This window comes from Hippocampus zosterae, chromosome 20, assembly GCF_025434085.1.
Source record: "Hippocampus zosterae strain Florida chromosome 20, ASM2543408v3, whole genome shotgun sequence".
Lineage (NCBI taxonomy): Eukaryota > Metazoa > Chordata > Actinopteri > Syngnathiformes > Syngnathidae > Hippocampus > Hippocampus zosterae.
The window spans coordinates 9,068,140-9,079,240 of record NC_067470.1 but is presented as its reverse complement, the minus strand read 5'-3'; the positions used below and the strand labels follow the sequence as shown (position 1 = coordinate 9,079,240).

At 43.0% G+C, this 11,101-nt stretch overlaps 1 protein-coding gene across 2 annotated transcripts; it reads right to left on the bottom strand.

Moving 5' to 3' along the window:
- Positions 1 to 511: 511 nt before the first annotated feature.
- On the bottom strand, positions 512 to 9,901 carry flt3 (fms related receptor tyrosine kinase 3). 2 transcript variants are annotated; one of them, XM_052054502.1, is made up of 22 exons: positions 8,958 to 9,901; positions 8,637 to 8,716; positions 8,410 to 8,561; positions 7,095 to 7,207; positions 6,907 to 7,018; positions 6,701 to 6,828; positions 6,227 to 6,607; positions 5,944 to 6,121; positions 5,636 to 5,736; positions 5,287 to 5,401; positions 4,997 to 5,202; positions 4,766 to 4,845; positions 4,568 to 4,700; positions 3,739 to 3,843; positions 3,555 to 3,665; positions 2,762 to 2,921; positions 2,565 to 2,677; positions 2,369 to 2,496; positions 2,021 to 2,143; positions 1,734 to 1,945; positions 1,549 to 1,654; positions 512 to 1,267 (listed from the first exon to the last, which is right to left on the bottom strand). In XM_052054502.1, the coding sequence occupies exons 1-22, from the start codon at positions 8,983 to 8,985 to the stop codon at positions 1,181 to 1,183; spliced, it is 2,952 nt and encodes a 983-aa protein (XP_051910462.1). In that variant the 5' UTR covers positions 8,986 to 9,901; the 3' UTR covers positions 512 to 1,180. The 2 variants fall into 2 exon arrangements, with proteins under 2 accessions (XP_051910462.1, XP_051910461.1); XM_052054501.1 differs by lacking the exon at positions 8,958 to 9,901 and having other exon boundaries at positions 6,701 to 7,018; positions 8,505 to 8,561; positions 8,637 to 8,717.
- Positions 9,902 to 11,101: the final 1,200 nt, after the last annotated feature.

Here is an 11,101-nt window from a genome sequence, read left to right as displayed (position 1 = left end):
TCGCTGATTGGTCAGTTTGAGCAAAGTCTTGTTTTTTTAAAATCTTTGTTTTAGTTTAGTTTTTTTTCTTCAGGTCGAATCACGACCGTTTTATATTTGACTAAATTGGTTGCTATAAATGAAATAATAAGCGATACAAAACGGACGAGGCAAATTTTTTTCTACACTCGGACAGAAAACAATGTATGACAATAAAGTGTGGAAAATATTGGGCTACATGGGAGTTATTTATAAATGGAATGTCAGGTAAGTATGTTTTTTTTGAAAGATGTGTTTTCTTGAACTAATTTTTTAGGGCTAAATGTTGGATAATTATACAGTAAATGATAAATTGATCAGAACTTGGATGGATGGCTTTATATGTACAAACGTAGTGCCAGGTAGAGCTATTTGATAGTTCATTTATTTTTGCAAGGGCGAAATATTGACTGTTAAGAATTAATTACATTATTGAAATACTTTTAGGAAAAATATGGCTACATCACAAATTATTAATAGTACTACATAGACATTTTGTGAGTAAGTGCATTTTTATTGCTGGTTTAATACTTCAGCTTGGTAAAATACATACAAACTTGACATTCAAACTTATAATATTTAAAGCTCTGCTCATCTGAGGAGGGGTGAGGGGCGAACTTACACGGTGACACAAACATTAAAACGGAAGAAGATTCCCCCCAAAACAAAATCTGCCCCCACTTTATTTTTTTTTTTTACCCTTCACAGCGACCATAGTTCCAGTTGGAGTAATCTTATCTTACATACAGCATGTATCTAAGAAAATAATATGAAGTGTGTTTGGTTTAACTTGCATGATGATGATCAAGGATAATGTTTAAAAAAAACACATTGGAAAAAAACCCCTCAGCAAATGGCCAATTTATGCAAGCTTATAAAATGAATGAACATTAAACGGCATACGCAAAGCAAATATAACAACTAGAAGCCAAAGAGGAAGTTATCCAATCATGGCTTACGTGAAAATGCAGATTCACGTTAGAACCTTTTCCATAATTTTTCTCATGACAAAAATGACAACATTCAGACGAATGCAGGAGCTATTTACAATTTGGAGCCTTTAGTTTTTTGCTAAACTCTAAAACATTTGGATGTACTGAAATGATTATTTTGGCGGGTCATCGGACGGTTTTGTTGGGTTTTCGTCCTACTGCGCCTCGCCCTACTCCTGTGGGGCAAAAGTGGAAGCGTCCAAAATGCCGAACGCATTGCTGTTGTCGCTCGATGCCTGGTTGATGGTGTGGTAGAGCTGAAAGGAAGAAGGCGTTCTGTTATCGGAAGTGGGAGTGAGTCGGTGTCAACAAGGCATACATAAATCAGAACCCATGACATTTACAATCAAAATTCTTATTCTTATTCGATGTAATTGTAATCATTTCCTCCCAACTGTCTTATTTTCTTTATTTCGTCACAGTCCTCATGGCTTCCTGTGCGTGAATCTCGGATGTCTTTTGCCTTCAGTCCAGATTAAAAATCGAATGCCACCCTTGAGCGTAAAATTCCCTCCCCTTGGATTAGAGATAAACATACGTTCTCCTCGCCGACCGTCAGCTGTTCCGACATGAAGTCCACCAATTTGGAGAACGGGGGTCGGTTGCAGGGGTCCAGGGCCCAGCACTTGCACATCATCCTATACCTGGAGAAGGAAGCGTATGCCTTTCTGTGATTCCTCCAGTCTTTCTGTGTCTCGATTACAACCTGCTGATGACACCTACACGGACTCGTCAGCGTAGTAAGGACATTCCATCTTGAACCCCCTCTCAATCATGCAATAGAATCCGTGGTCCACCTTTATCCCCGGGTACGGGGTGACACCCAGAGAGAATATTTCCCACAGCAGGATGCCATACGCCCACACGTCGCTCTTCATGGTGTACAGCCCCTGGAAGATGCTCTCTGGCGCCATCCACTTGACGGGCAAACGCACCTGGCGGGCATTAAAAGTCATTTTACAGAAGCGTCACAAAAATTAGAAAAAGAAAATGTTTTTCATGCGACTTACGTTGCCTCTCACGACGTAGTTGGAATCGTTGTCGATGTCCCGCGCCAATCCGAAGTCGGCGATTTTCACCTGTCTGCCTTTCGTCACCAGCACGTTGCGAGCTGCGAGGTCACGATGGATACACTGTTGACACGTCATATGGTTACAATGTTGCCTTGAGGTAAAATAGTACTCGAGAGGATTGTACTTTTGAAAAAAAAAAAAACAACAACAACATAGTAATGGCAGAATTAAATCAAAGGAAAAGAATGAAGCCGTTTTTGACATATTTTTGCCCATGGCCACAAGGGGGCAGTGTCATATGAACAACAAAGGTTAATGTATGCACAGTTGCTGGAGGTTACGTACATTTTTGGAGGAGAGGAAGTCCATGCCTTTGGCCACTTGGACAGCAAAGCTCAACAGGTCATCAAAAGTCAGGGCCTGCAGGTCATCCGGCTCTCCGTTCTCAGAGCTCTCCGTCTCTGCAGATGAATCTGTCGTCTTTGCATCCATAAAGAGTCCCTGGTGCCACCTGCATTTTCTAAAGTCCCGATCCACTGACCTTCACCATAGTCCAAGTTGTCCAAGCCGGAACAGAGGAGGGATGCGTACTCCTGGCTGCCGGCCGGGGCAGGGTGCATCCGCATGTAGTTGTCCACGGCGCCCTCCTGCACCCTGAAAACACACATCAAGGTCTTGGATGATTTAAAAAACAATCGCACACAAACCACTCCAGATAGATGTTCACAACATCCCTACATGGTTGAGTCTTTCCCTGGCTTCAGGTTGTGATAGAGGATCCAGTTGCAATCCCGGGTGAAAGCGTCCACTGCCGACTTGTGGTAGCGCTCGCTGCTGCTCTTCAGATAGTTCAGCAAGTCGCCGTAGCAACAGTACTCGAATATCAGATAGATGGGGCCTACGTGGAAAGGGGAAATTCCAAATTTTCGAAAATACCCAAACCGCACACACACAAAAAAAAATAATACAGTGGTACCTTTGCTTACGAACATCTCTTTGTACGAAATTTTCAAGTTACAAAACATCTCAACAGGAAAATACTGCCTCTTGTTACGAAAGAAATTTCAAGATACGAAAAGTAAAAATACAGTCCGGCCTGCTACTCGCAGCTCCGAGTTTCCTGAACGCAATGTACTCATAGCTGCTCTGCCATTGGCTATTACCGAGCAGCACCCTGGCATCCCATTGGCTAAGAGGGACCACTATCTTATGTGTTTGTATGTGTGTGTCAGTTCTTGACAAAACGCCATCAGGCACAACTCTCATTTATTGTGCACCAATCGAAATTGTAACATGTATTTGTTACATATTTCGATGCATTTTTATGCTTTAGAAAACATTTATGTCTGAATTTTGAGGGGGCTTGGAACGGATTAGGACATTTACATGGGAAACGCGTCTCTACTTACAAACCTTTCTAGTTAAGAAATTTCTTTCAGAACCAATTAATTTCGTAAGTAGAGGTACCGCTGTAATGGAAATTGTGGCTGAAATCATTATAAAAGATTGACAGCCTGTCAAGTAAACGTACCCGAACCAGTGCATGCTCCCAGCAGGTTAACGATGTTCACGTGGTGGCCAATGTGCGTCAGCATCTTGAGTTCGGACATCAGAGCCTCTTTATCCACTTGCTGGTGTTTTTCTGCAAGCAACCGCATTTGTCAAGTCTCGCCGGTTTCTTCGCGCTCGAATTCACTCGGGACACAACCGCCGACCTTTAAGCATTTTGACGGCGACCTGCTGTGTCACGCCAGCCTTCTTGATGCCGTACGCCGTGGCCTGCACCACCATGCCAAAAGCACCAGAGCCCAATTCTTTCCCTGAAGGACCACACGGGAACTTGACTGTGTATACAGTATGTATGTATACTGTATTGGCCCGAATATAAGCTGACGACCCCCTCTTTTTCAAGACTCAAGTTTGAAAAAAGACTTTTTGAACACAACATAATTTTTTCTACAGAAAATAATTACAGTACAAATGATTCTAAAAATATATTTGAGAGAAAAACCATGTTATTTTGCCTCGTTCAAATCTTAATATCTGAACATTTCAATACAATACATGCTGATTTAACTGAAGTGCAATCACATTCGATAAATGAATGGCTTCTGGTTTTTTAAATGTAAATGACGTCATAACATCTCAGCTGCCGGTTAACCTGTTTGATCTTCAACTCACTTTTCTCTAGATTGTCACTACGTTTCTCCATTTTCTGTTATCTCTTCTATTATTTTCTTCTCTTTTCTTTCCTATCTCTATTTTTTCTTCTTCTTCGTGCTACCGCTGTTTTTATTTTTATTCTTCGTGACAGGGGTTCACTTTGGCCTGGGGAGTCAAGTTCAGCATTCGCTTCAATGGTATCTGGCGCCATCTAGCGTCGTGAATGGGTATAATGTCTAGACCCCGAATATAAGACGACCCCCACTTTTCAGTCTTATTTCAATGCAAAAAACACCGTCTGATATTCGGGCCAATACGGTATATTTAAATGCATGCACCATCATATATATCAAGTGAAAGTATGACTAAAATGATCCGAACCTAATTGCAAGTTCTCCCTGGGAAACTCCCATTTCTGTTCATACTCAAAGTCCTTGAAGTTAATGTAGATGTAATCGTTATCATTGGGGCCCACCATCTGGATCATCTGCAGCTGGGGCTGATACTGCGGTTTCTATTGGACATATTTCGCATGAGTGTGCCGCCTCTTGGGTTTGCCCGCGTGCACGGCTGCCTCACCTTCTTCTTGACCGTATACACGAGCACCACGCTGACGATGATCAAAGCCACAACCAGGATCGCGCTGCCAACTTTCAACTCTGTGTATACACCAGATATTCCATGCGGCGGGTTTACAATTTTGATTTGAATATCATGCGGCTGGAGCTTTCATCAGGTTTTGGTAACAGGCAATAACATGCGCGCTCTCTGATTTTGCGAGACAGATCCATCATGATAACAAAATCAAACCTCTGTAGCCCTCCCGGGAAGACCGGTAGTACACCAATTGCGGGGGCGTGCACCAGGAGCCAACTGAGTTGGCCAGGCAAAATTTCAAGTGGTGTCCATCCAGCAGCTCTCTCCCGGTTGCGCTCTTGATGATCTTTCGGCACCTTACGTCGGAGTCGACTCGCCAGGTTCCGGGGATCTCTTTCCAAAAGGAGTGCCCCTCGCAGCTGGAATAATTTTTTTTTTTTAAGCAGAGGACGTCTCGCAGGTGGTGATAAAAGGGAGCGTGTTGGTAAATTGTGCAAGCGCACCTTTCGTTGCCAGGAAAACAAGACATCCACGTGTAATTTGCCGGCACGGCGCTGGCTGTCTGGATGTCGATGCTGCTGTTGTCCTTGCTGACGCCGAGTTTGAATTTTGGTTCGTCTGTATCATAAAAAGGGCGCACACGACCCCAGCTTCACGGTATTCGTGTATTTCCCTCAGTGGTGGGAAGTACTGAAGATTTTTCACAAGTCTGTATTTGATTACTTATTTTTTCTGACCACTTTTCACTTTTACTACCCACGTTTGTCATTCGTCGCAGAGGAAAAAGAATCCATGCAAAAACTGGCGTACGTACGAGACTTCTACTCAAGTACAGGCTCTTCAGTTTCTTACCTACAACACACACGGACACGGACTCGTTTCTGCTTTTTCCGCCCGCCTCCACGTGTAATTTGTATTCTCCCGAATTGATTCCACCGCACAGCTTCACCGTCCTGCCAGAACACAAAAAAATATTAATCGACGCTCTCCAGTAGATTCCGTTGGCAATGCGCACATTTATGACATCATCAAAAAGGGTTCAGGATAGCTGCAGGTTTGCCGAAGCTAAATTCCACGTAAAGGTAAAACGAATTGCAAATTCCTCGTTCGCTCGGATGATATCGCGTAGCCTGATGGCTATATTAGCTCTTTAGCCCTACCTGTGCGTTGTGACCCAATCCTCCGTGTCACATTTGGACACCTTGCCATCGGGCGTCTCCCACATGCACCGCTGCAGCACGGGGTGGTAAAACACGGAGGCTTGCAAACACGCGCTGGCTGCCTCTTGACTCAGCAAAGTTTTTCTCGCATCCAGCTGCACCCTGAGGAAGCCTTCCGCTGAGGGAATGCATGAGAAGAAAAAATAAAAGAACCGGGACGAATCATCATTTCAAATTTTGGGATGCTTTTTGAGAAGACAGTTTCCAAAGCGTGATGACAGACCCTGGATGCTGACATCAACGGACTTGGTTGCGCCATCTTGAGCCCTGCAGGTGTACGTGCCGCCGTGGCCCGCATCCACCGAGTCAACGAACCAGTAAGCCATCGAGGTTGTCCCATGCGAGTCAAATCGGCTGCACATCTGGGAAGGACAAGACGTCATCACAAGATGCCGTCTTTTGTTGACGTGAATTTGCAAATGACGCCGCACCTTGGTTTTTGCAGAGCACGGAAATTCGTCGGGTGTCAACTGCAGGCCGTCTTTCTCCCACGCTGCCTTTCGCCGCCCCCAGCGACTGAACCTGCAGCGAAGCAGGAGAGGTTCCCCGGGACTCAAAATCACACTGGAGACCTCGTCCTGATCCACCAGGTTACTTTCTATGTCTTATAACACACAAAACGGTGTAACTTATTTCAGATTTTTTTTCCACCCCTTCTTATCAATATCACGTAAGGCCATTGAAAAACGTTAATCACCATAGTCGTACAGTTGGGAGCATTCACGCCCTTGGCTGTTAGTCGCGCAACACATCACTCGTTTGTTTGTGAATCCAATGCTGGTGATTGTGCTCTCAGTTTTTTCTTCGACTGCTTTGTCTCGCATTCTGATGGGGAAAAAGTTAATCATCATCGTAACCAGATGGGCTCTTCTTGCAATTGAAAAGATGCGCGTGACATCTTACCCTAACCACTCCAGAATAGGCTGAGGGAAACCCCCAGACATGCACTTAAAATGGGGGGAACTCTTTCGATCGTCCGCGTGGACCAGCGTCAGACGAGGTTTTGTGGGCCGTTCTAAGGCGAGATGTTAAACCCAGAAAAAAAAAGTCATATAGGTACGCTCGAATGATTCACAAGAACAAGTACTCACTCGTAACCACATGTAGAGCAATGGTCAACGAGCGCTCATCCGTGCATGTGATGGTATACTCCCCAGAAATATTCTCAGAACGCACTGGCAGGACTTTCAGGAAATTGGCCTCTCTGTCAAAAAAAATAAAATTAAAAAACCTCCATGGAAAAACATGCAAAGCAAAAATCACAATTATGTTTGTTAGCCAAAACACACGTATGGCGCGCTATGTTCTTCAATGCTAACAAAAGAGCATCAATACTCACAGGCTTATATTCTTTATCCTCCGCGAAAAACAACTCCCAGCTGACTGAGTGACTTAATGATTGCGAAACTCATTTGTTTTTGCATAACTGTATCGTACTGCCCCCAGTGGCCAAGTTGTGCACACACCAATGCAAAAAACGGTTTACAGTGGTACACCTCCTGACGAACGTCTCTTCATACGAAATGTTCAAGTTACGAAACGCCTCAACAGGAAAATATTGCCTCTTGTTGCGAAAGAAATTTCAAGATACAAAAAGTAAAAATACAGTCTGGCCTGCTACTCGCAGCTCCGAGTTTACTGAACGCAACATACTCATAGCTGCTCTGCCATTGGCTATTACCGAGCAGCACCCTGGCATCCCATTGGCTAAAAGGCATATGTGTTTGTGTGTCAGTTCTTGACAAAATGCCAGGCAAAAACCTCCTCTCAGAGAGAACATGAACTAAAGAGGGCAACAAAACGAGGAGGACTCAGTTAAAAGTTAAATGACCATCATTTTTATTCTTTATTCTTAGTTTTTTTACATCATGCACAACTCTCATTTATTGTGCACTAATCGAAATTGTAACATGTATTTGTTACATATTTCGACGCATTTTTATGCTTTAGAAAACATTTATGTCAGAAGCCCCCCCGGCTTGGAACGGATTAGGGCATTTACATGGAAAACGTGTCCCTACTTGCAAACCTTTCTAGTTAAGAAATTTCTTCCAGAACCAATTAATTTCATAAATTGTGAGGTACCACTGTAATTGAATCCATTCTGTTCCACGGGGTCATTAGGACACTGGAACAGATTAATGGCGTTTCCATGGCAAAGTCAAAGTTGATTTGAGATACTCTACAGAAATGATAAATAGATCAAATATAATACAATTACAAAATGAGAACTAGTGAATCATTCCTAACATGCCCTATTTTACACACTTTAAAGATAAATTACCTGCCCCATTTGTCTGTTTGGAAAATAAATAAATAAATAAATAAATATGCCCCTTGAGCACACACGTTTGCCCACATGTTCAAGAATGAAACACAAAATAACAAAATGCTATACACGCTTACAATGGTTCTAGGAGATGCAAATTTCTCCTGAAGCTGCACGGGCTGCATGTGTGGAAGCCCTCCAAGGAGATGACCAGTTTGGTACCCAAACCCACCTCCAAAGAGACCGGAGCGGATGCATTCAGGTAGTGCGCCGGGTAGAAACACTTGATCTGGAAATACGTCATCTGGAGTGTTGACCGCTTTCGATACCAAATAATGTACAAAAATACACTTGGAGCATTTACCGCCTGACTCGGTGTGCATTTCCCTTCGGGTAAGATGCCTTCGCAGCAATGCACGCTGAGAGCGCACAGCAGCAGAAAACCTTGAAAGATAGTCATTAAAATAATAATAATATTAATAATAATGATCATCAAATTCATAATTCACGTATTTTAAATTACAGTTATGGCTAAGGTAAATTTTGAATAGTGTTCTTGGTCCCAGCTCTCTCTGGAATAGTAAGCTAAAAAATCTTCTTAAAGCACACATACCTAAAATATGCATTCTACCCCCCCCCAGCCCCCAGAAAAGAAAAAACCCCCAAAACAAAACATCATACTCACCCGCAATCATTAGTGTGTGCGTGAACATCTTTTCGTCTCTGTTTGTCACAACGAAACTTTACAGGTTGAGTTTACGATTTTTTTTTTCTTAAGAAAGGGAAGCCCCGCCTGGCTACCTGATAAATGGAAAAAGTCTACTTCCTGTTCTGAAAACCACTTAAGTTCCTAAAACTACTATGACTTGCGTTTTTTTTTTCTACCGCATATAATTCTTATTCTCACCGTTGCTATTACAGCCCACAAATACATATTTGAATCGCTGGCTTTGTTCAGATGACCCTTTTAGATGCCCCATTTAAGTTGACAAGAAAATTGACCAAACATCATTAAAAATATATATTTATTTTGAATAAATTGTAAAATTCCCACAAAATAATACAAAACAAAAGCTTCAAGCATAAGGCCATTTTTTAAAACTTTCAATTAGCCTCGGAATTTGCCCAAAATGGTTAATTTAAACCAAAATGGCCGACTTCCTCTTGAATTTCGCACACGGATCCTTCAGAGCGTCCTGTCTTTTTTCCGTGGAGGTTAAAATGGTTAGTTGTGGAAGAAATAAGTCTATTGAGGTTTTGTAATTGTCATCACATTTCATAAACTCTGTCAGAGTGAACTATTAGTTGAAATAAACACCTTTCAGAAATTCATTTGTGAAACAGCATACTCGCTTCACTGAATCATGTCGCTCTCCAATGTCAACCCATGTGATAACCTCGGCCAAAAATGTCTACCCTGTCTTTGTTTCTCCCCCGCCCGTCAGCCAGCCAACATATTTTGCTATTTGCATGTGTACGTCTGCTTGCAGTTAATTTACCAGAAAATCGTATGGGAGCTTGACTGATACAGTGTTCAATGGAAAATTCGTTTTTTTTCTTGGTGAAAACTTTTACTCATTTGGTTTTTCATTCGCTTCTGTAAAATGTTTTAAATTCTGAAGAGATTTTATGGACACCCAGTACAGCAGCATCCCTGCATCTTACACATGAAGCATGTCCCGTACAGAGGCAGAGGAAAGGCGCTTACCCACTAAGGGTGTGGAAAATAATCGATTTAGGAAAATAATCGATATAAATCGATACATCGATGCGCATGTCCGCGATGCGAGTGCATCGGCTCATTCACTGGGTACGACGCGATTGACGGGTGAAATCGCGATTCATCACGATGCATTGGTTGGTATCGGTAAAATCCGATTCAAGCGCCGTTTTATTCATGTTAAACGTCACCTATTTGCCCTTTCCTAGGTGCATTGAATGCACCATCATTGTTTTGCGTTTTGTGTAGAATACGGAGGGCAGCCGTGCGTCTCATACAGTCCAGTACACAATAAGGGTGTGGAAAATAATCGCTATTAATCGATACATCGATGCGCACGTGCGCGATGCGAGTGCATCGGTTCATTCACTGGGTACGACGCGATTGACGGGTGAAATCGAGATTCATCACGATGCAATGGTGGGTATCGGTAAAATGCGATTCAAGCGCCGTTTTATTCATGTTAAACGTCACCTTTTTGCCCTTTCCTAGGCGCGATGAATGCACCATCATTACTTGCGTTTTTGTGTTGAATACGGACGGAAGCCGTGAGTGTACACACAGTCCAGTAAAGTACACTACTCGCGAAACACTATGGAAGTTCGCGCAAGCAGCAGCGAGGAAACTACTTTGTTTAAAGCACCTGCAACATTCAGATATTATGTTTCGAAACAACGGCTTCGAAAAGAAAGATGGAAAGCTTGATAAAACCTCGGTAATTTGCAAAGAATGTCGCACTACGAAGCCATACAACGGCAGCGCCACAAATATGCAGACCCACTTAAAACGATGGCACCACATCACCGACAAGGTTCCCGCCCCCTCCCCGTCCAATTCCTCGTTGGACACCGGAGAAACTTGGCAAACCAGGTCAGGATCAGAAAAAAAATCGCCTCTTATTTTGGGGGTCCCCTTATAGCTCACTGTGACCGCGCAAGGAAAAACTATATATGGATGACTCTTTTGGACATTTCACTTTGACACTCAGTGAGAGTGGTCTGTGTACGCTACAATACACACAGCAGCTTTGAGGATGTGACTGCCACATTGTTTCATTTGTATTTTTTTTTGTCCTATGGAGATGGATATTTCATATAAGACACCCAGTG

What these genes read in the sequence shown, in the direction of transcription:
- flt3 (XM_052054502.1), bottom strand. Translation starts at nt 8,985, where the DNA reads ATGTTCACGCACACACTAATGATTGCGG. An exon ending in TTGCATCTCCTAGAACCATT is followed by an intron (nt 7,208 to 8,409) that starts GTAAGCGTGTAT and finishes TTTTTTTGACAG; the next exon opens with AGAGGCCAATTTCCTGAAAG. An exon ending in TACTACGCTGACGAGTCCGT is followed by an intron (nt 1,655 to 1,733) that starts GTAGGTGTCATC and finishes TTCCTTCTCCAG; the next exon opens with GTATAGGATGATGTGCAAGT.